Source organism: Balearica regulorum, chromosome 14 (genome assembly GCF_011004875.1).
Source record: "Balearica regulorum gibbericeps isolate bBalReg1 chromosome 14, bBalReg1.pri, whole genome shotgun sequence".
NCBI lineage: Eukaryota > Metazoa > Chordata > Aves > Gruiformes > Gruidae > Balearica > Balearica regulorum.
The window spans coordinates 5,449,187-5,473,615 of NC_046197.1; the positions used below are offsets into that span (position 1 = coordinate 5,449,187).

At 38.1% G+C, this 24,429-nt stretch overlaps 1 protein-coding gene across 8 annotated transcripts in view; it reads right to left on the bottom strand.

The window, feature by feature from the left end:
* Positions 1–24,429, bottom strand: part of TENM2 (teneurin transmembrane protein 2) — a 619,020-nt gene that overhangs the window by 97,899 nt on the left and 496,692 nt on the right. For 6 of the 8 annotated variants that reach the window (XM_075766471.1, XM_075766467.1, XM_075766464.1 and 3 more), the window contains 4 exons: positions 19,960–20,165; positions 12,410–12,605; positions 9,960–10,061; positions 6,058–6,090 (listed from right to left, as the gene is read on the bottom strand). In XM_075766471.1, the coding sequence (XP_075622586.1) occupies positions 6,058–6,090; positions 9,960–10,061; positions 12,410–12,605; positions 19,960–20,165 (537 nt within the window). The remainder of the gene's footprint in view (positions 1–6,057; positions 6,091–9,959; positions 10,062–12,409; positions 12,606–19,959; positions 20,166–24,429) is intronic. The other 2 variants (XM_075766468.1, XM_075766466.1) reach the window with 1 other exon arrangement.

Consider the following 24,429-nt stretch of genomic DNA (forward strand, 5'->3'; position numbering starts at 1 on the left):
AGGACTTTCTCTTGCAGTACATTCTGGATTTAACACTTTGTCAGCCTGTTTGCTCCCTCTCCACTACTGCAGAAGCTCTGCAATTATCACTACCTATACTAAAGGAAAGGTTGTAGTTCTCCATGCAGAACACTAAGATGATTTGCAAAACGGTAGATTAATTTGCAGCCAATCCAGCTAGGGTCCTCCCTATCTACTACATCGTTAAGAAGCAGCACAGTTCAATTTCTTTTTCACATGCATCAATGCATTCAAGGAAATCTAAGTTACCCTGCGCTGATTCTGGTTGGCCACAGGAGAATGTGGCTGATCAGCTTACAATATATTTTATGCCTTTCAAAATAAATGAAAAAGAGGGAAGAATTCTTTTCAACTCTCTGCATGATACATGGGATTGGAGGAAAACGTAGGAGGTGGATACAAACGTGCTGAAAACATTGCTTTGCAATCTAAAACCTTTCTGCTGTGGGAACTAGTAACACAGAACCAGAGCTGTGAAATTCCTGCTTGAGAAATAAGCGGTGAAGTTGAATCAACTACAAGAACATGCAGAGAAGAAAATTTTACTTTCTACCAACAGATGGAAATAAACAGATGTTGAAATCCACTACTGTCACACGCAAGCATCTAGATCTTCATTTGTACATCTTGATAACTTCATCACTAGAAAAACTGAGGAGGAAGGGAAAGCGAAATTATTTCAGAGGTTTCAGTAGCTATCTCAGTGGAAAGAGCCAGTGAGGAATCAAAGAGATGATGCTTCAAGCTCACAAAAAGCAGCAGTAAGGACGAACACCAAATGCCGGAATTATCCTTTCAAATGTATGTTGGGATTCCTAACAGAGAAGCACTAACAGCATGAAGCCATTTATGCATCTAGAAAAAGAAATTATAAAGTCAAGCATTTCTTCAAATATTTTGGTAAGATTTAACACCATTTCCAGTGAACGGTGTAAAACCCATTACTTCTCTGGTAATGGTTTAGCTCTGGCTAAATAGCAGTGCAGTAGATGTAGGATTGCACCCATAGGCTACATATTCAGGGTATTTAAAACCCAGACTGCTTTGGTCTCATTTTAGTTATTGCTATTTGCCTTATTAAATTTACCAGAAAAGATTTAAATTATAACATGATTAATTGCACAGTCCCACATTAGCTGAAGATATTTGAACATTTTTCTACATTCAAATTAGAATTTTTTTTTTTGTTTGAGAAAGCAAAGGGGGGTGACAGCTAGTTGAATTTAATCTCACCCAAATATAATACAGGGTCTAAATACGGGAAAATATCTAAATTACAGGTTCAAATCTACATATAATGTAGATATGAAAAAAGTCACGCGTGATGAAATCCAAAGCTGTGATTCAGGGCTGTTTGTGTTATTCAGGGATGGCAAATGTCTAAGGATCTCTTAACAGCTGTATTTCTATAACGTGAATTACAAGGCTACTTAATCATTGTTGCTTCAATGACATTTACCGTCATCGCAAGGACTCCAAGATGATTCCAACACAACTGCAGAGACAAACTCTTAGAACTTAATGAAATAAACAAATACAAGTCCACGGAGACAAAGCAACCTAAACCCAAAATGTAGATTGCAATACAATTAAATAAGCTAACCAATTAAACACAAAAACAAATTACAAAGCATACATCACACTGAGCACAACTCAGCTCAGCAGAGCATAGTCAGAGCAGAGAGATTCTCAGCCACCAATGGAAGTATTATAAGATTGGAAGAAAGATTTTTGGCTTGCCAGAAACTAAGCTGCACAATGGTTTGCGTCCTGCATGTATTTGTATGCATGTCCACCTCTTTGCTGCACTGGGAACCTTTTGAAATACTCTATTTATTGGAATCCCATTGAAACAGAAAATATTTGTGCAAATAGATGTGCTGCTGCTGCACACGTACAAGAAGATAAAGCGAAGCAACTGATAATAGAGCGGGCTTCTAAAGCAGCTGTGAGAGACCAAATGAATGGACCCAGCTTTTAATAAGTATGAAAATATTCCTATAATGCTGTTGAAGAAAAATCCATTAATAAGATTTTACTGTGTTTCCATGTGCTTTTGACCTAGGACATAAGCAAAACAAACTTCCTTATCATACTAAGGCAACAAAACTTGGTTCCAGTTTAGGCCCCGGCTACAATGCTGCCTGTGGTGTCCAAACTTCTACAGGTTGGGTAATGAGTGGTCAGGCAAAGATACACTGGTGGTCACTGAAATCAGAGACTTGTAATTATTTACATGCCCACTTCTTTTTACCTATCATGTTTTGTCCAGCAGTGGCACTAGCTACTTTTCTCAGTTATCTCCTTCCTCCTTCATTAATGAATTCCTCAGGTTTCCCCATTTTTTTCTTAATCTCTTGAGCTTTGTCTTCTAAGTTTTCTCCTACAGAAATAAGTCTACCTTCTTAGCTGCACCACTATCCTGCAAGCTCTTTGGAAAGAGGAGTCATACATAATTTCAAGTTCATATGCTGCAACATGAATTTAGAAACATATGAGAGGGCACTGCAATCCACAGGCACAAATTTGGCTGTATGTTACTGGCAGTTTAATATAGAAACCAAGTGCTAATTAAGTTGCTATACTAGATGCAAGTATTGGGTATATCTAACAACATTAAATAAATATCTTAAAAAATTTTAAAGCACTTTTGCTGCCCTGTAAAGGCACAAGTCTAACAAACAGAAGGAAGGGCATGCTTCTAAAGAACAGGAACATCCCCACTTGAAATTCTTCAGGACAAGCTCTTCTGTAGATAAATTCTTCACAATCCTGAATTCAATGCTGGAATCAGCAGAAGCCGTAAAAGCTTTAAGAACAATGAGAAATTAATATTTTGCTTGTTGAAATCCATATTTTTAAAGTCTGTTTTCTCAAATGTTCACAATGCTAAGAGTAGCTCCTGGGTCTTATTTCAACTTTGTAAATGTTCCCTTACAAAGAACACAAAGGATATGAAGCACCAATTTCTAGCCTGGCACAGGCTAGGGAGTAATCTTGAGTACTCTCGTCACCATCCTGTTACTAACAGCACATGCCTTGCAAAAATCTGTTGATCCTCACATTTAATCTACAATGGGAGGATATAGGGACAGGTACATGGTTTTAAAGACTAATGAAGTTTTAGGATGCTAAATGACTTGCGTTGCCAACAGAAGTTTAACAAGGTATCTGTGGTAGAATTTAGGAGTCCAGACTCTCCAGTCCCCTGTTTTTACCTCTAATCTCCAACAGAGTTCACGAGGATTGATGAGGAAAGCTGCAGACTAGAAACGATGGTTCCTGTATTCTAGTCCTTGTCGCTGTACTGCCTGCGTGCCTTGAGCCCCTTTTCGGAGCCATGGCCACTAACAATCAGAAAGAATTCAGCCTGTGACTGCTTCAGTTCTTGGCTCCTGTTTAAATTGCCAATTAGAAAGAGTTAGAGCGGTGGGTTTTGTGTTGGCTCTACCGGTCTACCTGACACTGGATCAAAACTACTATCCCATTTCATGCAGGCAAGCTAGCAGCTGATAGACGGCAATGACTGTCAATCATTGTCAAAATAGGTTACATGTCCATTTATTTATTCTGTAATTATTTTAGGCACAGTTAATGGCACAAAATCCTCTTCAGAGTGTAGTGCAGATCTGTAAAACTAAGAAAACTGAGGGCAGACAGGCAAGCACTGCCCTGAACATAGAACTCGGTGGAAGGCAAGTGAGGACATGATCAGTTTGCCAGAAATGAAAAGCTTCTGCTAATAAAATATGAGAAGAAAATTTGTAACAAAGGCATTTTAAGGTACTGAGTCAGAGAGGCTGGAACTGCTGGAGAGGAACATTGCCAAAGACAGCCTTGTCTGTACAAGTATCAAAATTATGCTTCCACCCACTGTGAGAGAAGATTTGAGTGACAAGCCAGGGCTGTGCTGCTGCTGCAGCACATATAGAAGTTGGCACACATATACACATAAACACATAAAACCCAAAAACAAACCCACCCAGAAAGAGATACGAAGAGAGAAGCTGAACATGCTGAATTTTGTCAACTGCAAGAAAGGATGTGAGATGTGTGGGTGACAAGTCATGAATGCAGCATTTCCAAAGAAAAGCACACTTTTTCCTTTTTTTTTTTATGAGTACAGTGTAAGTGATGAGACATGCTATGATTATGAACACATAATGTTTGCCAATAAAGTTGTTATTTCTGTAATTTCTCTTTTCTCTCTAAACCACTATTTCTCAGTCCTCCCCTGCATTCTTGTTCTATCACAGTGGACACTACCATCATTCTACCTGTCATTCAGGTTCATAATCTGGATGTTATTTTTGACTCATCTGTTTCCTTGTCTCACATTCAGGCTTTGACAGTCTTACAGATTTGCTCTGCATTGCATCTCTCCATCAGAAATCTTGCCCTAGCTTCCAGCAAATAATATCTGCATTAAATCCACACAGTTTTTGCCAGTGTTGATAAATTCAGTCTTCTTCAGTCACGTCTGTGTGCAATAGTGCTGCAAAAACATGTTGTTAATCTGTTAATCTAATCTTCAGCTATGTGGCTCTTGATTCCCAGTCCTGTTTCAGGTCCTTCCCTCTTATCACATGGAACATGAACTTCATGCTCCAATTTCATTTACAGACCCGCTTCACCCCAGACTGCTCACTGCTAGAATTCTGACTTCAACCTCTCTGTGACCCACAATGCCTTTGAAAGTCAAATTTAAAAGGAGCTTTTTTTGAGCTCTTCCCCATGCTCTGTCTCCTTTGGAGGCCCCATTTGCCCTCCATTATCCACATGATGTTATCTATCTGTCCCATTATCCCTCTTTAAAACTGCCTTTTACGCCAAACCTGAGAACAGTCACAGTGCTAGTGTATTATAACACTGACCATCACATTTTTGCCTTATATCTCCACACCGGTCAATTGGTTCCCATTCATTCCCTTTCAACTTGTATTGACACAGCAAATTCCTGGAGGTAGGCGCTGGTTTTATTTAGTGCTTGCAAAGCACTAACCACAAATAGATTAGTTCTAAGAAATACTATTGCTTTTGACAATCTCTTTATAACGTCATAAAAATGGCAGGTTTTCTACACTATTGTTGCTCTCCCACTCTTTTCTCTGCCAAACCAACCTGCTTTGGGTATCATCATGTTTAATCCAACCTACTTCACTTGTCTGATGTATAATCTGTTATTGCATAAATTTGCAGTGATTCACTTGAATAGTACAAGACACACACTCGGCAGTTTGACTGTGCCATGGAAGACCTGCAGTGCTGCCTCACCACGGGTCCCGTCTCTTCTGTCAGTCTATGAAGATGTGCAGGACAGGTAAAGGAGAAAGGCTACTCAGTACCACCTCCCAGTCTTCAAAGTCCAGTGAGATTCTGTCTGCTTGCACTATTTTCAATTCCTGAAATTTCTAGCCAAGTTGCAAAAGCAAATATTGGGTTTTGTACTCATATAGAGAAGAAATACTAAGTCCTATACATTACCAGCATATGCCAGACACCATTCATTCATGTGGGCCACGTGCTCTGCAGCAATGAACTGAGTACTGAATTATTTGTCAAGATGCACTCCAAAAATTCACATTTTCCCCACTGCAATCACTTCCAGAACCTGTTATGCCACTGGGAGCATTCTGGACACGGCACTAAGAGAATATTTTCAAGCAGAGCATTCAACAGACAAAAAAACATTACTTTGTACACTACTGCCCAAGCACTAAGGCTCTGAAGAATCTTAGAGCAAGAAGAGTCCCAAATAACTGAGAAAAAGCAAGAGTTGCTACTTCTAGCAATTATACCTTACTTACCTAATAATTGACAGCTTTTTACATTTTTATACAGAGATTAACAGTACATACATAACAAAGAAAATGGCAGTGGTATGAACTCTTATTCTGGTGCGGGCATTCATCAGAAACAGCAAATTCATTAGAGTAAGTTTTAAAAAAGAGACAGACTACACTTTACAGCTTAGTAACTATTTCAAACTAAATAGATGTCGCAAAAGAAATAAAAAAGAAATTTTAAAAAACCTACCCTTCTTTTTATACTTATTAAAGTGGCGCCGTCCTTTGCCAGTAAGCCAAAAACAAACAGAATGAAAATAAAATAATGAAAAACCCACACAAGGAGAACAGGAAAAGAAACTGCGAATAACATAAATCTGAATCATTAGAGTTCTTAAAATCAGATTAAAAAGTCAACTGATCAAACATGGTACAAATTTCTCGTTTAAAAAAAATCCAAAAGCCTTCAATCCATTTATATTAAAATATTAAACATAGTTTATTATGCAATGTAATAAGAAACGAGTATCTGCTAAATGGCAACGTCATGGCAGTTGACATGAGGTACTTATTTTTTTTTCCTTCTTTTACAAATCAGATACCATCTCTTCATAGGCTATGCTCATCATGGCAGTGTAGAAAGAAAATGGTACATTGTTTCACCTTTTCAGATTAGCTAAATAGGCTTATGATGCAAATCCTGGTATTTTAAAGTGCAAATTTAAAGGAGGCTCTGAGCACATTTGCAGAACAGTATATGACACTGTCTGTGGAAGTATTTTTGTTAAAGGAGTGGAAGAGTTGCATGCTCTTCAAAGATATTACGAGATGAAACAAAGTTAGAGCCAACTCTGAGTCTAGGAATCCAACTCATTGTAACACTGAGCTCTACAAACGGTGAAAAGCAGGACACGATGAAGGATGCCTGCTTGCCGATTTACCACAGGACTTGGCGGCTGAAAGACCAAACTATTATCAGACATTAACAGTGAGAACACTATGTAAGAAGGACATCTTGATATACTTGAGATGAATATAAAGAAGTGACAACACACCAAAATAACATAATCATAGTTGCAAGTCTGATTCTTTAATCGGTCCTTGGTCGTAGCATCGCTTCTTATCAATAACTCCTACAGCTAATTGTGCACAGGAGGTTACTCACAGTGCAGTACAATTTACAGCAAATCTTCCACTGGCTTTAACTATCCACATTTTCTTTATCAGGAGACATCTCCACCCACTGAATTATCTTTTGATTATCAGACTGTCTTTGTATGCCATATTTTATCCACATGAGATTAAAATGTATTGTTACCCTTTCCGTGTGTTAGATAGAATTCTTAATTAGGTTAAACTCCAAATTATTTCAAAGGGAATCTTGCCTGAGCAAGGTTGGAGTAAATCTGTTGATACTGGCTCCCTAAGAATAAGTTATTTCCACAGATAAGGGTGAGAAATAAAACCCCCAAGGATTTGGCAAGAGTGTTTGAAAGGATGAAATTTCATCCTCTTCAATCATGGTATGAAAGTGTATTTCAGCCTGTGGGTTGGGCCAAAAGTTCATCTCTCTCTAATAATTTTCATTGTATTTTCCTGGAGTTAACGGTTCTGAAGTAAAATCTGTGCTGTCTCTCAGTTTTCCTTCATGTTTATATTTTAGAACTACACAGATGGAGTAGAGCAACAGAGGGAGTACCTGCACACTGTCTGCAAATAGTTTGCAGATGACTCCCCTCAAGCCTCATTGCCCCTGCTGCCCTCAAGATCAGCCCTGTAACCAAGGATTCTCTCGTGTAAAGGATCGTATCTATCAAACTTGGGTTTCACCCAAGATGAAGCTCTTAGACTGCTGTGTTAATCAAGTTCTAAACACCATCTGAGGAGCTAGTTCACATTTTCTCTACACTTCTCTGTTTCAGCCTTGCCTCAAATTATTTTACAGTGGAGAACTGAGACATTGAAAGATGTGTTGCTAGGGAAATAGTAATAAAAAAAAAAATCAGATGGAAAGAAAATCATTATCCTTCCATACTTGTGACAGCTTAAATATAAATTGAACATTATGGTAAATGTATATTAAACATGTGTCCATACATACAATATACTAGAAAAGATTTAATCCTCTATCTCATTCTACTGTGTTTTACCATGCATACAATCCCAATTTTGATTTCTGTCTTCTGAAACTGCCCTCTCATACAATCAGCATTCAAGTAAGCAGGAGAATCTGTGGGCATGAGAACAGGTATGACAGTGCCTGTGAAATGGGTGAGGCACATAGCCCTTACACCCTCAGACGCGCACTTCTGGGTACGTCTCATAGTATCTAGACGTGCAGCTACGCGCTTGCACAGAAAGACAAGAATTCTGTCAACGCACCCATTTTGTCATTTTATGTAGTTTCTCAGGCTTCTTTGTTCTTTAGAAATACCATAGTGTCTGACAAGAAAACAGTAAGAGTTGAAAGAAGCTTCCAAGAAACCATTTCTGCTTTTGAGGGGAAAGAGACAACACAGAAAGGACAACGCAGGAAGCGGAGGGAACGTACTGAGGGGTAGGAGAAGCCTGACAGATACTGTTTGACAAGTACGCTGTAAGAAAGCTATTTATCTGACATAGCCTGAAGGAAGGATTTCCTAGCGTTAACACAGAATACAGCGTAACACAGAGGTTCAGTACACAACGCAGGACTGCTCCACAATTCAAAATGCAAATGAGCTGATTTAATGGCCACATATGTGTGAAGAGTGGCAGTGAAGCACACAGTCACTGCATGCACACTTTCACAGGTCAACACCACAGAAATGCATATAGCTGTCAATGTGTATAGCACACATTATCACACCATTTCCTTTTTAATATACAGATATCTCCTCTATATATTTGCCAAGTGTCTTAATTTCTCAGGTAATCAAACAACATGCATGCTGTATCTGAAGTGCTCTTTAAAATGAGTAGGGCTAGGGGCTAGCACTGAAATAAAATCATTAGCTTTCCAAGGCCCTTGGGTTGTTGGTTTTTTTGGGGGGTTTTTTTGTTGTTTTTTTTTTTTTTTGGTTTTTTTTTGGTTTTGTTTTGTGGTTTTTTTTTGTACTGGGGCACCTTCAAGAACCAAATATAGAGACACAAAAAGGAAATGACTCCCTCCAGTATGACTATAACAAATATGTATTCAAGGAGTTTTTCATAGACATGGACAGGTATGCTGGATGCCACCCTGTGAAAGAGGTGGGGCACAACAAACCTTCCTCAGGACTGGATCAGGAGTCTAAGTGGAAACGAGCACATCTCTAAGGCCCTTCAAGGCATTTCAAACACCAGGCTTTCCTCCTTTGAACACTAACAACTCTATCCCTGTGGAAAACAATTGTAAGCACATGACATTGATAGCGTGCCTAAATCTCACACAAACTAAGGAAGCAAACTGTAAGATGTTATGACTGTGCTCAGGAACTGCAGGCAATTCAAGCAAGTCATTGGTTCTAGACAATGTATGTGCTACTAGCTGTATAAACTAAAGAGATCCTCCTTTATGAATCTTTTCCCTATGAAAGCTACCCCAAACTCTCAGAAAAACTTAGTAAACACATACTGCCAATCCATAGATGTCTTTTAGATTTCTGTTTAATCCTTGATAATCATGCGTCTCCCAGTTTTAGTTGTTAAAACTTAAAATAAACCTTTTCTTAAATGTTGATTGTAAAAGTCCTACTTATTTCCCTAAAAAAGGTGAACTTCTTTTGGTCAAAGAGTAATTGCATACGCAAGAAAGATGCTATGTACTAGAAGTACAGCTCAGCCAAGTCAGAATATACATTACATGCTATTGATGAAGATAATCAGTCTTCTGTTGCAGACCAGTTAATGATTATCAGAAAGCATTGATGATAAATCATCCACTTTTACAGAGAAGAAATATTTTCTGCCATTTCTGCGTACTATCTTTGGCACAAAAAAGTTGTAGTTATGCAAACTAACCAGGGATGTAGCAATACTTCCATTTGATCATATTTAACTAAGAGATCTAAGAAAAAAAAGCACATTGATTTGTTTGAATCCAGCTTGGACCCATGCTAACTAGCAGGCACTGTAGATCCATACATCACAAACACACACTGTGGTTATTTGTAAGCATAGGGAAAGTGATACCTTTAGCACAATCTGCTCCATGAAATCCTGGAAAACAGTGGCAGACACCTGATACGCACTCGCCATTCCCATGACAATTACGTGGGCAGTCTTGCACTGAATCTGAAATAGAAGCAGAACTGGCATATTAGTTGGTTTCCTATCCAGGCTACAAATTCTTTGCTTAATTTTTCTTCAGTTTATTTTGTCTTCAATACTTAGAAGAACAATCCCTAATAATATTAACACCACAAAGTTCAGGTGAAGCAGAAAGGTATCAAGTTTTCAAAAAAACTCATTTTGCCATAAAAACTAATTTTTTAGAAAAAAAAAAAATCACTAGATCTCTACTAAAAGTTGGTCCCCATTATTTGGATAATATATAGATTCTCCCCATTATTTGAATAATATATACACTACTTTCCACAATAACAACCTAGAAATAAAATTCCCATTTTGAAATTAATTCTTAAAATAATTTTCATTTGAAAGCTGTTGGATTTCAGTGGAACATATTGTCAACACTGAATTATTGGAACAAAAGTCTAATTAGACTGTTGTTAGTCTTCACTAGTACTCCCTGTTGCTGTGGGACCTGTGGTCCCAAACGAAATTGCTCTGTCAGTCCCAGACACCAAACAAACAGCAGCTGTACAACACAGAAAATGAATTTTGGATTTGGAAGACGCAAAAATATACACAGAGTATTTTTCTGTCAAATCAATCTGAAGAGGGGAAAAAGCTTCAAACACAACTTTAAATCTAATTTCACAGTTGCAGGACACTAAAAAACTCTAAAGCAAGTTTTCAAAGATGTGTCATTAGCTTGGCCTCTTGAAATCATTCACGTAAACAATGAAAAGAAAAATTGAAACGTAATGCTCAAAAATACCAATTTGTCTCATGAAGAAGCTTGTCTATAGATTTATTCATTATTTTGCTTCATGGCACACAAAAGCATTTTCTATGTATTCAAAATGATGGTAAATTTAGTATTGTCTGGGAGTTAACACCATTTCTGTTATTCTTTCTCCTCTTTCGCATCAGAGAAACTTTCAGCTGTCTCAGATCCTTCAATTATGAACCGTCTGATACTAGGTGTGTGCAGAAGAACCTCTGAACTGGATAAAACACTATACTTTTCTCTACATTTCAGTCCAATTACTATTATTGCACTATCAAGTAGTCTACCTAACTATTAGACCTCTGATGCTCTTGAAAGATGTAGCCTAGACCAGGCAACTCTTTTAAGGGCAGCTCATCATATATCTGAAGGTTTTCTAAGCACAATAGGGGCATAACAAGATATAAGCACAAGTGTCCTCCTTGTTGGTTTTGGAGAAGCAGAAAAAGCCTTCTAATGGCAAATATGCATATATATTTAGCACCATGCATAGCACCTAGTAACTCCTATGAAACCACATATAAGCTACGGAAGAAAGATCAGTTTTTCATCTTAATTGAGGTTAAGAGAAACAATTATATTCGTACTTAATGACACAGGATTGGCTATCCTCCTACATCCTTTGGGACTTAAGCCAACAGACTGAATTTTATACTAATGTAAAAAGAGGGAAAAAAAAGCTTCATATCATTAATCAGGCAAGACTGGAAAAGACCCGCAACTATTTTTTACCAAGCTTAAAAACTCACTTGGACTTTTTGCAGTTTCTCGTTCCTTAAACAGATTTATACAGTATAGTGCCATTTAACACTTCACCAACCAGTACAGAATAGCACAGACTATCTCAGAATTTTTTATGCCACTGCAACAAGATATTCAGCAAAGTTCATCAAGTGCTTCAAAGTTCAACAAATGCTCTAATAACACTTGCAGAATTTAGACTCAGTTTTATTTTCAACTAAACAGAACCCTGTTCTTCTAATAAAACTGAAGGCTTCTCAGCTCATAGGCTAGATGTTCTTCTGCTGTTGATTCCACCATGTTGACGAGGTGACCTCAACATAGGTGAGTAGAAAGCTGTAAGACAGCACATGGGTAACTGACTCAACCTCTGGCGTGACTGCAAACAATAACCTCATTCGCAGGTGTTAGTGTCTTGTGCTTTCTTTCTACCAAGATTAAACAGCTCTCCTGTTGGATACTATTCCACCTGGGTGTAAAGAAGCTTCTCCAGAGAAGCAAATAAGAAGTATAAACATGACAGAGATAAGGGAGACTACTATTAACCGGGTAAAGTTTCAGCCCAGACTGAACTTATCCTGAATCTTGTTTTCCAGAACTAAACTCCAGATCTATGGGAATACTAACATCTTAAAAGAGAATCCAGCAAATTAAAATCAGCACCACATTACAGCCTTTTGGACAGAGTAGTGTTGAGAAAAGAATGCACAACCTAACATAAGGATAAACAGTCTGAATAATGAAGACTGAAAAAAAAGTATTATGACTTTCAGTAAGGGAAGGTATAAACAGAGAGGAAAAATGCTCAGCTTGTGGAGATACCTACCCAAAATAACCGTACTGAAAGAGACCACTTCTTTGTCCTTGCCATCATTGTAAAACGCCAGGTGCCACAAACCCACATCCAAGTATTGAACAAACACAGCCTCATTCTGAACAAGGGTCTGAATACTTCGACGTTCCCGTGGGGACTCCACCACGCTCCATTTCTCTTTCCCATCCAAACGTTCCATGAAATCATACTGCAGGGTAAAAAAACAGGGGGGGAAAAAAAGGAAAAAAAAAAAAAAAAGAACACAAACAAACAGAACCCCAAACAACCTGAATACAGAGTGGTATTTCAGCTCAAACTCTGACACTGCATTTTCTCTTCTACCTTGTCATAAAATGGTATTTCTGGAAGATACGTCAATGTGAAACTAATATTTACTAGTCGATCATGGAACACACAGAGGTTCTGTGACTCTTATTGTTTCTTAAACAGTGCCATAGATTGTGCACCTTTGCTCTGCAGAGGTGATCAAAAAAATGGACAAACAGTATTTCTTGACAGGTTGGGTTTTGAGAACGAAGTTGAAATCAATTATTTGACCCATCAAATGTTAGGTTCCTACATAGCTTTCAAAGCTGGAAACCTTCGACGTACAAGACACACACCCTCTTCTAAGCAATCGCCTACAATAAACTCTTGCTGCAAGAGGAACAGAAGTCTCAGACGTAGCTCCAGACATATAATTGAACGGAAGCTCCCAGAATGTGAAAACAAACATGAACAGCACAAACAGGAAATGTGTTTGTCTAATGTTAGGTCACTCAGCACCTGATAAAAATACACCGTACAAGTTTTACGTCACAGAGTAAGAGTTGCTTACCTGAGTTTGTACGTGGAACAGTCAGGGGCAAGTACGATACAAAAACCAGAGGGAGCATGGAAAGGAATAACACAAATCAAGTGGATGAAGGAATTGAATTTATATTAAGGAAAACAGAGGCTTTCTGGTTGGATGGTTTCCAAGTAAGGTAGAACATTACATTAATCTTTGGAAAAAGGATCAAACAGAGCAAGTGATTATTTAGAGTATAAGAGGGATGGCACCATTAATGGCATGAAGCTAAACGAAAGAAAGAAAGAAATTTAAGATGAATGTCAGATAAGCTTCCCATCTATTAAGCTCAGTAATAGCTTCCCAATGGAGGTGCCACCACATCACACAATTAAACAGGACTGGAAGAAATATTGGTTAATCTACAACAGGGAATAACTCTGCATAACAAAGCAGCTGGACTAGCTGTCCTAATAGGCTTTTTTTGTGTCTTTAATGCCTGTGATTTTTGGAGCTCTCAAGCTGATGCTATGCTCAGCTTACTAGCTCTCATAGTCCCTATCTAAGGGAAGCCCTTAAGAAACAACAAAACCAATATATCTAATCTTTTGATAGTTGTATAACAAGTCCCCTATGAAAACACATCTTGTTTTAGACACATTTATCTACGTAGGAGTAGATAGAGATAGATAGACATGTCTAAAGAAAGATGTATGTGTTCAATAAAATACAGTAATAGTATGTGCTTGCTTGCCAGTAGTTTCATTGCATTTCCCTCCGTTATCTCTAGCACATGCAGTCTGTGCTTGCAACAGCTCTGAGAAAACACACACCTTCCCTTGCTTTCAGTTTACATAGAAAACTGAAGTCTTGCATCCTAAACAGACCAAACATCCAGAGAGGGCTGTCTTGTACACTGAATTCCAGTTATTAACAAAGACTTCTAGCTAATACACAATATACAATAAAATAATGAAGATTCTCCCTGCTAGTAGAAGAGAGAGACAGACGGACTGATTTAACCCTTTAGTGTCATGCTACACATCTATCTAAAACTGGGGTATAAAAGCTGACCTTTCTTCCTGAAATTTTGTAACAGTTACACATGAGCAATCAAAGAGTCCTTAATGCACATAGCCTTACAAGAAAGGGAAAAGTATGGAAGTACTATTACCTTCCTGTTAAACATGTGGAACTATGACACCAATATGCAGCCACAAAGGAGATTTGTCACAGTATTGTCACAGTAAGTGCATTATCCATTCTTTCCTATGGCTTTAATCATGGGAAAGAGAAGTGGAATAAACAGTTTCAGGAAACTGTTAATATCGGATTGCCATCCACATGAGCCTTTTTTCAGACAGGATTTTTGCAGGAGAAGCTAGATCGGGTAAATTCGTACATTTAAGCCAATGCACGCCAGAGATTCAGAGAATTCTGGCAGGTCAGTAACTTTCAGAGGTGCCAAACATACATATATCTATCTCTTAAATCAATGACATTTGGAAATATTGCTAAACCCTATTGTCCAACATTCAGAGGTTAAAGACAGACTCATCACCTCCTTGGGAAATGTTATTACTCGGGCAACATCTTGGGAAAAAGAAATCTTGCTCTTCAGAACAATCGTTCTCAAAGGGTCAACTAAGGAAGTAGCAATAAAAGCTGACATTTCTCACTGGTAACATGCTGTTCGTCTCTGCTTGTTCTGGCAGGTTCCTCTGCCTCCCCTCTGTTTGATGCTGATTCTACCTCATACAGTAGAGAAGGCTCAGCAGTTGGCAAGATCGAAGGGGAAGAGTATTCAGGCTGAAGCTGCTTGAAGTAGTTTTAGCTGCAGAATGTTTTTTCGTGATGATGGTGTGTGACCTAGTGAGGGCAAGTCCCTTGGCATGACTCCTCGTAAGGCTAATATTTTAACGTTGGTAAAGTTAAGATTGGTATTGCCCCTTTTTAATCAAACTATGAAGAACTATTTCATGCTCAAGCAAAAACAGAAGGACTAAACCTGAATAACTTTATGAATGGTGAAGTACTGGTGCAAACTGATACACAACATAACAATACCTTTTATTCCCCTCTTCGGATTCCTCAGGACTGAGGAAAAAAAGAAGGAAAATAATATATCTGCTGGTGGTTTCCCAGGTGTACAAATCTTAATGTGCCAGCAAGTACTAGGAATAGGTACCCCAAAATCTAAAATCCCTGACTGAAGAGTCACTGAGACGGTGCTGTGAATTCACAACCAGGTAAGACTTCTTCACATGGTTGGCTGAATCATCATTTTGCTTCTTGTGGCCCTTTTGATTTTCTGATTTACCACACCGGCATAATTAATTACCTTTATATTATCTTGCTTTAAAGCTCCTTATTGACAAATATGCATAGATTAGAAGACCCATCTAGGAAAAGAATGAAAGTACTTTCATGATCATTAAGAAGCAACTGTGGAATTTTTAATCTAACACACACAACTGCTAAGGAAGAGACGACTAAATCACATGAATTAGGGAATCCATCTATCAAACCAAACTAAACCTCTGAAGTAATTTGGAAGTTTCACTGACTTTTTTTTTTTTTTTATGATCCTTTATATTTCATGGCTTCATACAAAAGTCACAGAAAAGTGACAAAACCTGCTCGGAAGCAAAACGCACCCAAAATCCCAAATGATGACATCTTCACAGTTCATTTTTGCAGGGGGAGTACTTACTGCAATTAAAGCCCCTTATAAGTGACCTGCCAGCCGACTTCTCTAAACAAATTCCAACTTCACATTCTCAGTGAGTTTGTTTATTTTTACTACGCAGCATACCAAACCCCCACTGCATACTTTTATTTACAAACCTAAATCTCATACTAAGTTCTTTCTGAGCAATTTGTTTACATAATTTCTCCATTCAGTGCTTTCTATCCTCCTCTGGTGCATTTTATTCATAGGCTAATAAGGACTTTCTTTTTCCCCGTAACTGTGGGGAGTCAGCAAAACAGTTTTGGAACTTTACGTATACAGTAGTGAGTACACGGCACAACGTAGCACAGATCCACACAGCACAGATCACTGAGCCCAGTGGCATACAGGGAGTGAACCAGTTGCGAAAGCACGGCTAAGCAAAGAGAGCTTGCAGGGGTCGAGACTGAAAGTGCAGAGAGCCTGCATGATCTTTGGGTTTTTCTTAGATTTGAAACTGTTTGCATGCCTCCACAAAATCCCTAACAGCACTTGAAATTAGGAATTGAAAAGAAAGATTTCTTAGAGCTCTTATCTTAATAATGGATGCATATTCAAATGGGGGGGGGGGGAGATGGAGGGGAACAGGTTTGGCACTGTGGCTAGCATTTGCCTTTATGCCAAAGCCCTGTAAGACCTAAGCAGCCAGGAAAACATATGTCAGGGAAACTTGTTTGCAAAGTGCTTTAAAATTGGTTCTTCATAAAATCCAGTTGGTAATTATTAATTAAAATACACTCATGAAACATCTGATACCCACAGTGACTGCCAACTGATTTGTTTCAACATTTGAATGTGACACCACACAGCCAGCACAATGCAGCACAGCACGCAGCAGTAACAGCACGGCTGCCTGATAACCTTAAGGTGGTCAAAGCACCTAAATATGTTTGAGTACTGGCTAAAACCCAAGGTAACACTGAAGCTCCCCAGCTATGCAAGTTGTTTCAAATAAAGCAGCCTCCTGTTCTAAATGAAAAGAGTTTGCATTTTGACATGAAAAATTTGTCAGTATAAAACACTCTGCTGGAAATGAAAACAATACAACTCCATGCACTGCCTTCTCCAGACATTACAGTGCTGTTTCTATAAGGTTACCTTATTTCATGCATCATTTGGAACGTTCTACCAACACGTCGTAGCATCATAATTGCTGTAATCTCTGTAGAGTCACTTCATGCATTATTTGACGTTTACAGATCATTTTCTGTACATTATCAATTTTATTAAAATGACTATCTTCTGCTAATTTCCTATTGATCATTCAAGCCTGCAATGTCTATTTTGTTATTTCTACTTAGTACTACACAGGTGGGAAGATTTTTGCTTGAAAGCAATGCATTCTCGTTTCTAGCCTGCTTGCTGCTCAAAACCACATCTTTCCCTCTCCTCCGGAGCTCCATTCCCTATGCGCATGGCACGCAAGGCTGCTTCCAGACAAGTTTACAGCTACATCAGTTTGACTGACTAAACCAGGCATTTGGAATATTTGCTAAACAGTAATACTGAGAAGGTTAAATCTCAGCAGGGCTCTCAGAGAGGAACTGCATCTTGTTGTCTCAGGTTAATCATGTTCCTAATTTGCTGATTATTGACTTGCTCCCACAAAGGATTTTACTCGGCTTGACATATCAGCACCGATCAGTGATGAACTGTCAAGTGTAGTTGTTCACTGCTTTACAGCTCATGTCCCTAACCTGCAGAAACAAGGATTTTAAATTTCAATTTTAAAATATCGTCTGGTGTCAACTTCAGACTATTTTCATTAATGCAAACCCATTCTGCTCCTTTCTGCCAGAACAAGGCTTCTTTTCACTAACTCAGCTCTGTAACTGCTTGACTTTTTTTCTAAAATTGTTTCTTTTGGTAGCAGCTTGGCTGAATTTTGATTGCTGGGCAAAAATGCCAAGCAATCTTCTGCTGTACCACCCTACTGACAAGCACCAGGACCCTGCATGAATATGGGAAAGTGATTCTGCAGATTATACTGGTGGATTTCATTATTTCCAGTTATGGAAGAGGGTTGGAATTGCTTCCTCTATAGACTGGAAAACAGGTTCTCTGAGGAGAAATCCAGCTCAGTAGGAAACACAGTTGCTATTTCTCATTATTATACAGAAAGGTCACTAAATTTATCTCCTACCCATGTAAGGTGGAGTGAAAGAAAGAAGAGATACTTTGCCTGATCATAGCCTTCTCTGATGACAACATCATAATGAAATCTAGAACAAATATATTTGATGGCAGTGCAACAGAAATCAAAGTTCAGCTTCAATTAAAAAAAATATTTTGTACTACCAGTTACATCCAACTGGTTTTCTTGTCAAAGATACAAGCATACCTCCATCACGTCTTAGACAATTATAATTAACTTGTATTTATAGCAAACCTTGATGATTGCTTGGGAGCTCTGGTTGCCCTAAGCCATTTCTACTTCACAACTTATACTTTTCTTTGCTTTCCTCAACTAAATTGCTGTGTTTTTCACGGTAGAATGACAGGGGAAGTAAGCGCCAAAATTCTGAATTATATGAGGCATGCTCAATGAATTATGCCTTTACTTCATTGCAATACTTAAATATGCACCGACATCATTTCCCCCTCAAGACGACATATTGAAGTGTTACAGCCAAAATCAAAACATTCTTAGGAAAGGCTCCCACCCTGGAACACATTCTCTGTGGATATCTTCTGTGTTGCATGGATGTCTGGCAATGGCGGAAAATTAGTCAACAGTCCTCTAAAACATCTCCAATTCATCTAGTCTTTGTACAGAACTTCGGGATGCTGTATGCTAATCTCCAGCTATATGGAAAACTGACCACTTGCCCTCGCCTCCTTGGGTTGTGGACTGCTGATCCTTACTTCTCACCAGTCAGATATATCCACTCAATAACTCACAGAACATTTTACAAAGAGCATACTACAGGAATTTGATGGAGTTTGGGTAGTCAAAAGCTCCTTGTTCACAAATTCTTAGAAGTAGAGGTCATAAAATCATGTAAACCTCTTTTCTCCTTTCTTCCCATCTCTGTTTAAACACTTTGGTTCTCAGTTCAGACTACAGACAATAATAAACACCAAGGAACAAAAGGCAATGCAGAATAGTTCCATAAATTTGCCTTACATTGGGAAGCAGATCCAAAATTCAGTTAACGTAAGCATAGTTTTCCCTCGTAAATTAATTGGTTCACCGTTTGTACCATGAGTTTGTGCATACACATGGACACAGTTCACGTAGGGTTGCTATCTCCTTGCAGGCAATATGTAGCAATGCAATTATGTTAAAGCCTCTGGGCATGATCACGCGTTTTAACCATTTATGTAACTGCATTCTGCTTTGCCAAATAAAAAAAAAAATAGTAGTAGTTCTTTGCAAATCAGGGCAAGGCATCTAGAAATGTCAAATGGGGCCTTTCCAAAAGAGATCATGGAGTTCTACATCTGCTTTTTGGAAATCATATACTAAATAAAGCATTTTAAGTTTAGGTAATAATTTCTGAATGAAGAACCGATTTTTAGCAGCAAGGATATGCATGAAGGAAGGGGTCCTTTCCAAAACCTGGTTGCTATTTCTGCTTCCCTTGCTCTCTAAAGAATGAAGGCTCTTACCTTCTCGTATGTGCAACTGCAAATACATTATTTCTCATTACGGTTCTAATCTAAGTAAATGGGAATCCTTCAATTCACATTAATGGGTTTTCAATGTAATAAAAAGTTTTCTCTCTTTAACAGAAAATATGTCTTTATCTTTTCACAGCAAAGAAATTAAAATGCCTACTGCACAACCTAGAAGAAAAGGATACTTAAGTTTGGTCTCACTGACTTTAAAACTATCTTTACAGCCCTCAGCTCTGTACTACAAGGCCACTGTAAAAATGCGGTGTTACCGAGTTTTCATCTCTGAGGCCGGTTAGAAATCAAGAACTGGGTTTCCCAACTGCAAGACTTGCCCCATGTCTGAGTCAGATAATACACCTAAATCACCAGGTATAACAATTTACATGACATTTAAAGCCAACAAATACATTGATAAAGTACCTGGGCATGTGATGGTGGGAGTCCTCTTCTTATATAAACACCAAAAAGAGCATCCTTCCCTAAGGATATGTTGAACTTCAGGAACTGTGGCTGGTTGATATGGATCTGAGACCGCCAGAAGACTCCAGGGGGGACTTCCTGGGTGACCCTGCGGCCAACTTCTGTTTCTCCACTATCTATGCTGCTATTCCTAGAGACCCATGGCCCTATAAAATAAAAGCAAATATAAATCACATGAGATAACTGCTTTTAATACAGGTATTTTTATTCATGATGACCACCTGTGGCAACATCACCTTTTAAATCAAACTGTAACTTTCTTATGCTGATGCAATTCCCCTGCTGTTTCAATCAGTAAGAATTTGGCCCCTACATCTGCAGTAAAAAAGCTGTGAACCTTTTTCTGTGGAGCACCTGCAATCTTCTAATCCCTCCAACCCTTTAATTCTGTGAATGTTCTTTACTGATCAAATATAGTAACAGTAGAGTCAATTAAGCATGTACAAACCTCCCTGTGCTCTTTTCGGCTGCATCTTGTACGCAACCAGGCTATAAAAAAATTGTCAGAAAGGTGAACTGAAGGGGTAACTTCAGTCTAAATGTACCAATTGCTAATTTTTATTATCACTGTTTTATATAGTAAAGTAGTCCAATAAACTCCAGGTCATAGACAAGAGAGTTGATAGAAGAACTGAAATGCACAGAAAAGGATTTAGAGGACAGTGTCTGTACTCTAACGTGCATCTTCTCCCTCTTGAAAGTTAGTACAACTCAGTGTGCTGCCTTTTAAGTTCTCCCCGCCTGAATCAGGGACTATCAAGTCTTTCTCCCTCGTGCTGTTACTACCCATCATCTGGTGGTTCTTCAGCATGTGTTATTGAAGACATGATACAAATCCTTTCTGGTTGAGTACTCTGGCTTCCAGTCCATGAAACAGTCAACCTTTAAAACATGGTGCAAATCCCTTCTGTTCTCAGCCAAACAGGACGGTTCTGAGGCTACACGTATTTTAAACATGGAGTGTGATACATGAAGAGTTAGCAGTGCTGTCAAGCTACAGTACATAGCAATGTCTGATTTTGTGTTCCATGTTGCCAAACAACACGGTGATAAATCTATTTTTAAAATATTTGTAATAATTTTAAAATTTTTACAGACACTATAAAGACCAGAAAACCACAGAAAATATCTGTTAACAATCACAGAACTTTAAAGGTATCACTAATACAACTATTAATACACACTGGATGGTAGCGATACCTCTGATGCAATCTGACAGTATTTGTTAAAGCTCAATGTTTACTTCATGGCTTTTTCATGGTGTAATGCTATTTTCAATAAATGACAAGTTACTTTTGAAATATATTCTAGCACCACTTGAATGTAACAGGATGGCACAGAATGACATATAATTCCAGCAGGTAAGTACATAACAGCTTTTCTGTCTTGACTATCTTTAATTGAGAGCGCTGCACTAGCATGGTTTCAATTATAGATTCCAAATTATCTACGTTAACAGCACTTACACTTGTACATAACGAAACAGATATTATGTTAGCAGTGTTTTGAAATGGTAAAAGAATGCTCTGAATACCAACTGCTATACAGTTTTTGGCAACTTGTTTGGTTTTTTCGTTTTCTGTGTTTATGGGTCTACAATAGCATCACAGCATTAAGCAAAAAAGACAGCTGGAGAAGCTGCAAAGGAAAACTGGCCGAGAATGTCAAGCAATGTGCCTTTAGAGCCACCCAAGAACACAGACCTATCAGCCAGATTCAAACATGCAATATTTTATAAAAGCGACATGATGTCATTTCTAATGGATTACTCCAACAGAGGATATCTCAGAGTTCCTACCTCAATGAAGTCAGGCACGACCTCACTAGAATTTAAATTAGTCCTTACCCACATGGAAAACCAGGTAGGGAGCACATGAAATCACCTGCTGAATGCTATACTGCAATCACTGGCATGTCAGCCTAAGGCTGAGGGCTCCTTCATCTCCTTGGAGTAAAACCTTACATTTACTTCACAATTTTAAGTTACAGCAATAAATTATGATTTATTTTTTTTTCAACATTCTGAAAAAGTGTGCTGCAAATTATTTCTTTGGAAGCTGACTGTGCATACTTAAATGAACATCAACTGTATCTAATCTGAGACCAGACTCCTTGACACTCTCTGAAGAACCTTGTTCTTCAGGATCAGTATATCCATAGTCAAAGTGAATCAGTCGAAGAAAAAGCGATTTCCAGGAAGCATTAGAGTAGGCATTATTATTATTATTATAATAAAAGCTGTACAAGCAATAAAGGTGGGAAGATTAATAGACTAGTGCCTCTGCCAGTATTCTGACTCTGTCCCCAGACTCCTCATACTCCACGAATTATCTGCATTCTATATTTTTTCAATTTGGTTCATTTCACAGCCACAATAAAGCTGCTCCAGTCCACAGAAGCTAGTGGAAATATTTGACATAAAGAATACCGAAGTCAGTAAGTGTGATCTGTTTCTGCAATCCACACGTGAAATTGGTGGGAATCTGGAGCTTAGATCTGTTTGAAATCAGAAACCTCCCCTTCATGTTGAAATCTGCTTCTCATTTAGTTTCTTTTTAAGCAATACTTTATACTTTTTACTATGATATATGTAATACTTTATGCTTTTTAATACAGTCCTAGAATTCAGTGGAGCAGTGGTCATGCACATTCAGAGATATGGCTGGTATTAGCAACACAAATCTAATATTCCAATTAATTAAAAATAAGCAGCTTATAGTCAGTTACCTCTTTTTATAAACATATATATAAAAAAACATATATATCAGGGTTATTAAGTACTGAAACAGCTACTAACATACATAAATAACCTAGTCACAGAATAAGTTTTAGAAAAACGAATCCTCGTCAGAACACTTTAAGAAGTGACATGGTATTAGAACGCCCTCACGCACGCATCTGCTGTAGAAGTTACTGAGTCATGTGTTTTTCACCTGCATCAAACAGAAATTGTACAGAATATTGCTTCGGCCCTTGTAGCTCACTTCTATCCAGTGTGGCAAGCTTACTGAGCACGCAAATGGCAAGGCCACCATAGTCTCTGTTGGAGATAATGGTTTGGTTGGCTATTAAGGCAGCTCCAAAACACCATCATCAATGATTTTTACATTGCTTCCAAGTCTGCTGAGTATATATTCCCTAGAATTATAACTTTGAAAATTAATTTAATTCTTATTCAATTTTTAGTATTTCTAGTTGAATTTAGCCTTAGGCTCCTTCGGTTTTCCAAAATTGTATTTTCTATTTCTATCTGGGAAAGGGCATGTTTCAGGAGTTAAGAAGAAAATATTCTAGTCATCAAGAGAATCAGAGTTACGTTCACATCACTTCAGCATGCACCTCACAGGTAAACAAATATATAATATATATAAATATATATAATAGCTTAAAAATTGGTGAAAACTGCAGATGAGACAACTGAATTTGTAATTGTCCATCAGCCTACAGACATGATTCACATTCTTAACAATGAAATGATTCCATTCAGCTGGGCATTATCTTTGGAAGCATCTCCCCATAGACTCTCTTTTTTTGCTGTACAACACAAATGATCTGGTTTCTAGCTGTCCAACCCACTCCTCCTGGAACATTTCAGTGTCTCCAGGAGAATCTACCTAGGAAGAGGACTTGAGAGCTGTAGAGGTTCAACACAGCAGAGGATTTTAAGAGCAGGTTAGATGACCAGCTATCACAAGTGATCAAGATTTAGTTAACCTACAGCAAAGAATGGAACAGACACATGACTCCTTACTCTCAAGCCTGTATTTTTGTTGTACGGCATGCCTCTGCTCTACATCCAGCCTGTGCCACATCTATGAGAAACAGCTGCTGTCTCACCTCCGGCAAGCAGAAAGCGTTCCTTATTTTTGCTTTTAAGAATTTAATACAGGAGATCCTGTTTTTACAGTTCTACATTACAATGCGAAAATAACGTAATTTAGAAATTATTGAAGCTTGTATTGAAATACAAGTTTTACATTTGCAATTTTAACTAACGACTTAGAAAGTTTAAGTCTAGTGAGCTATCAGAGCTCTAAAGATTATGAATTATTGAATCATACTCTTATAAATTCCTGCTGAGTTACTCTTGTTGGTATAAGACACAAAACTAGTGAGAGCATCTTGGTTCTAGTCCTTGCTTTGACACAACCAGTGCACCTGAGTTGGTCATGATCTTGATGTTCTCAGATGACTACATGTAAAACAGAAATGTTAACAATGGCCTATTAAAAATTCTCACCTTGAAGATGAGTAATGCAGAGCAGTCATAAAAATACTACAGGAGGTGTCTCAACTTTGGCCTCTTCGTGTTCCTTCTTCCCCAAATTAGAAATACAGAAATGAAATGCAAAGTAGATGTGACCACTGAACCTCTTTTATTAGTCAATAGGCTTAAGTTTATTTTTTTAA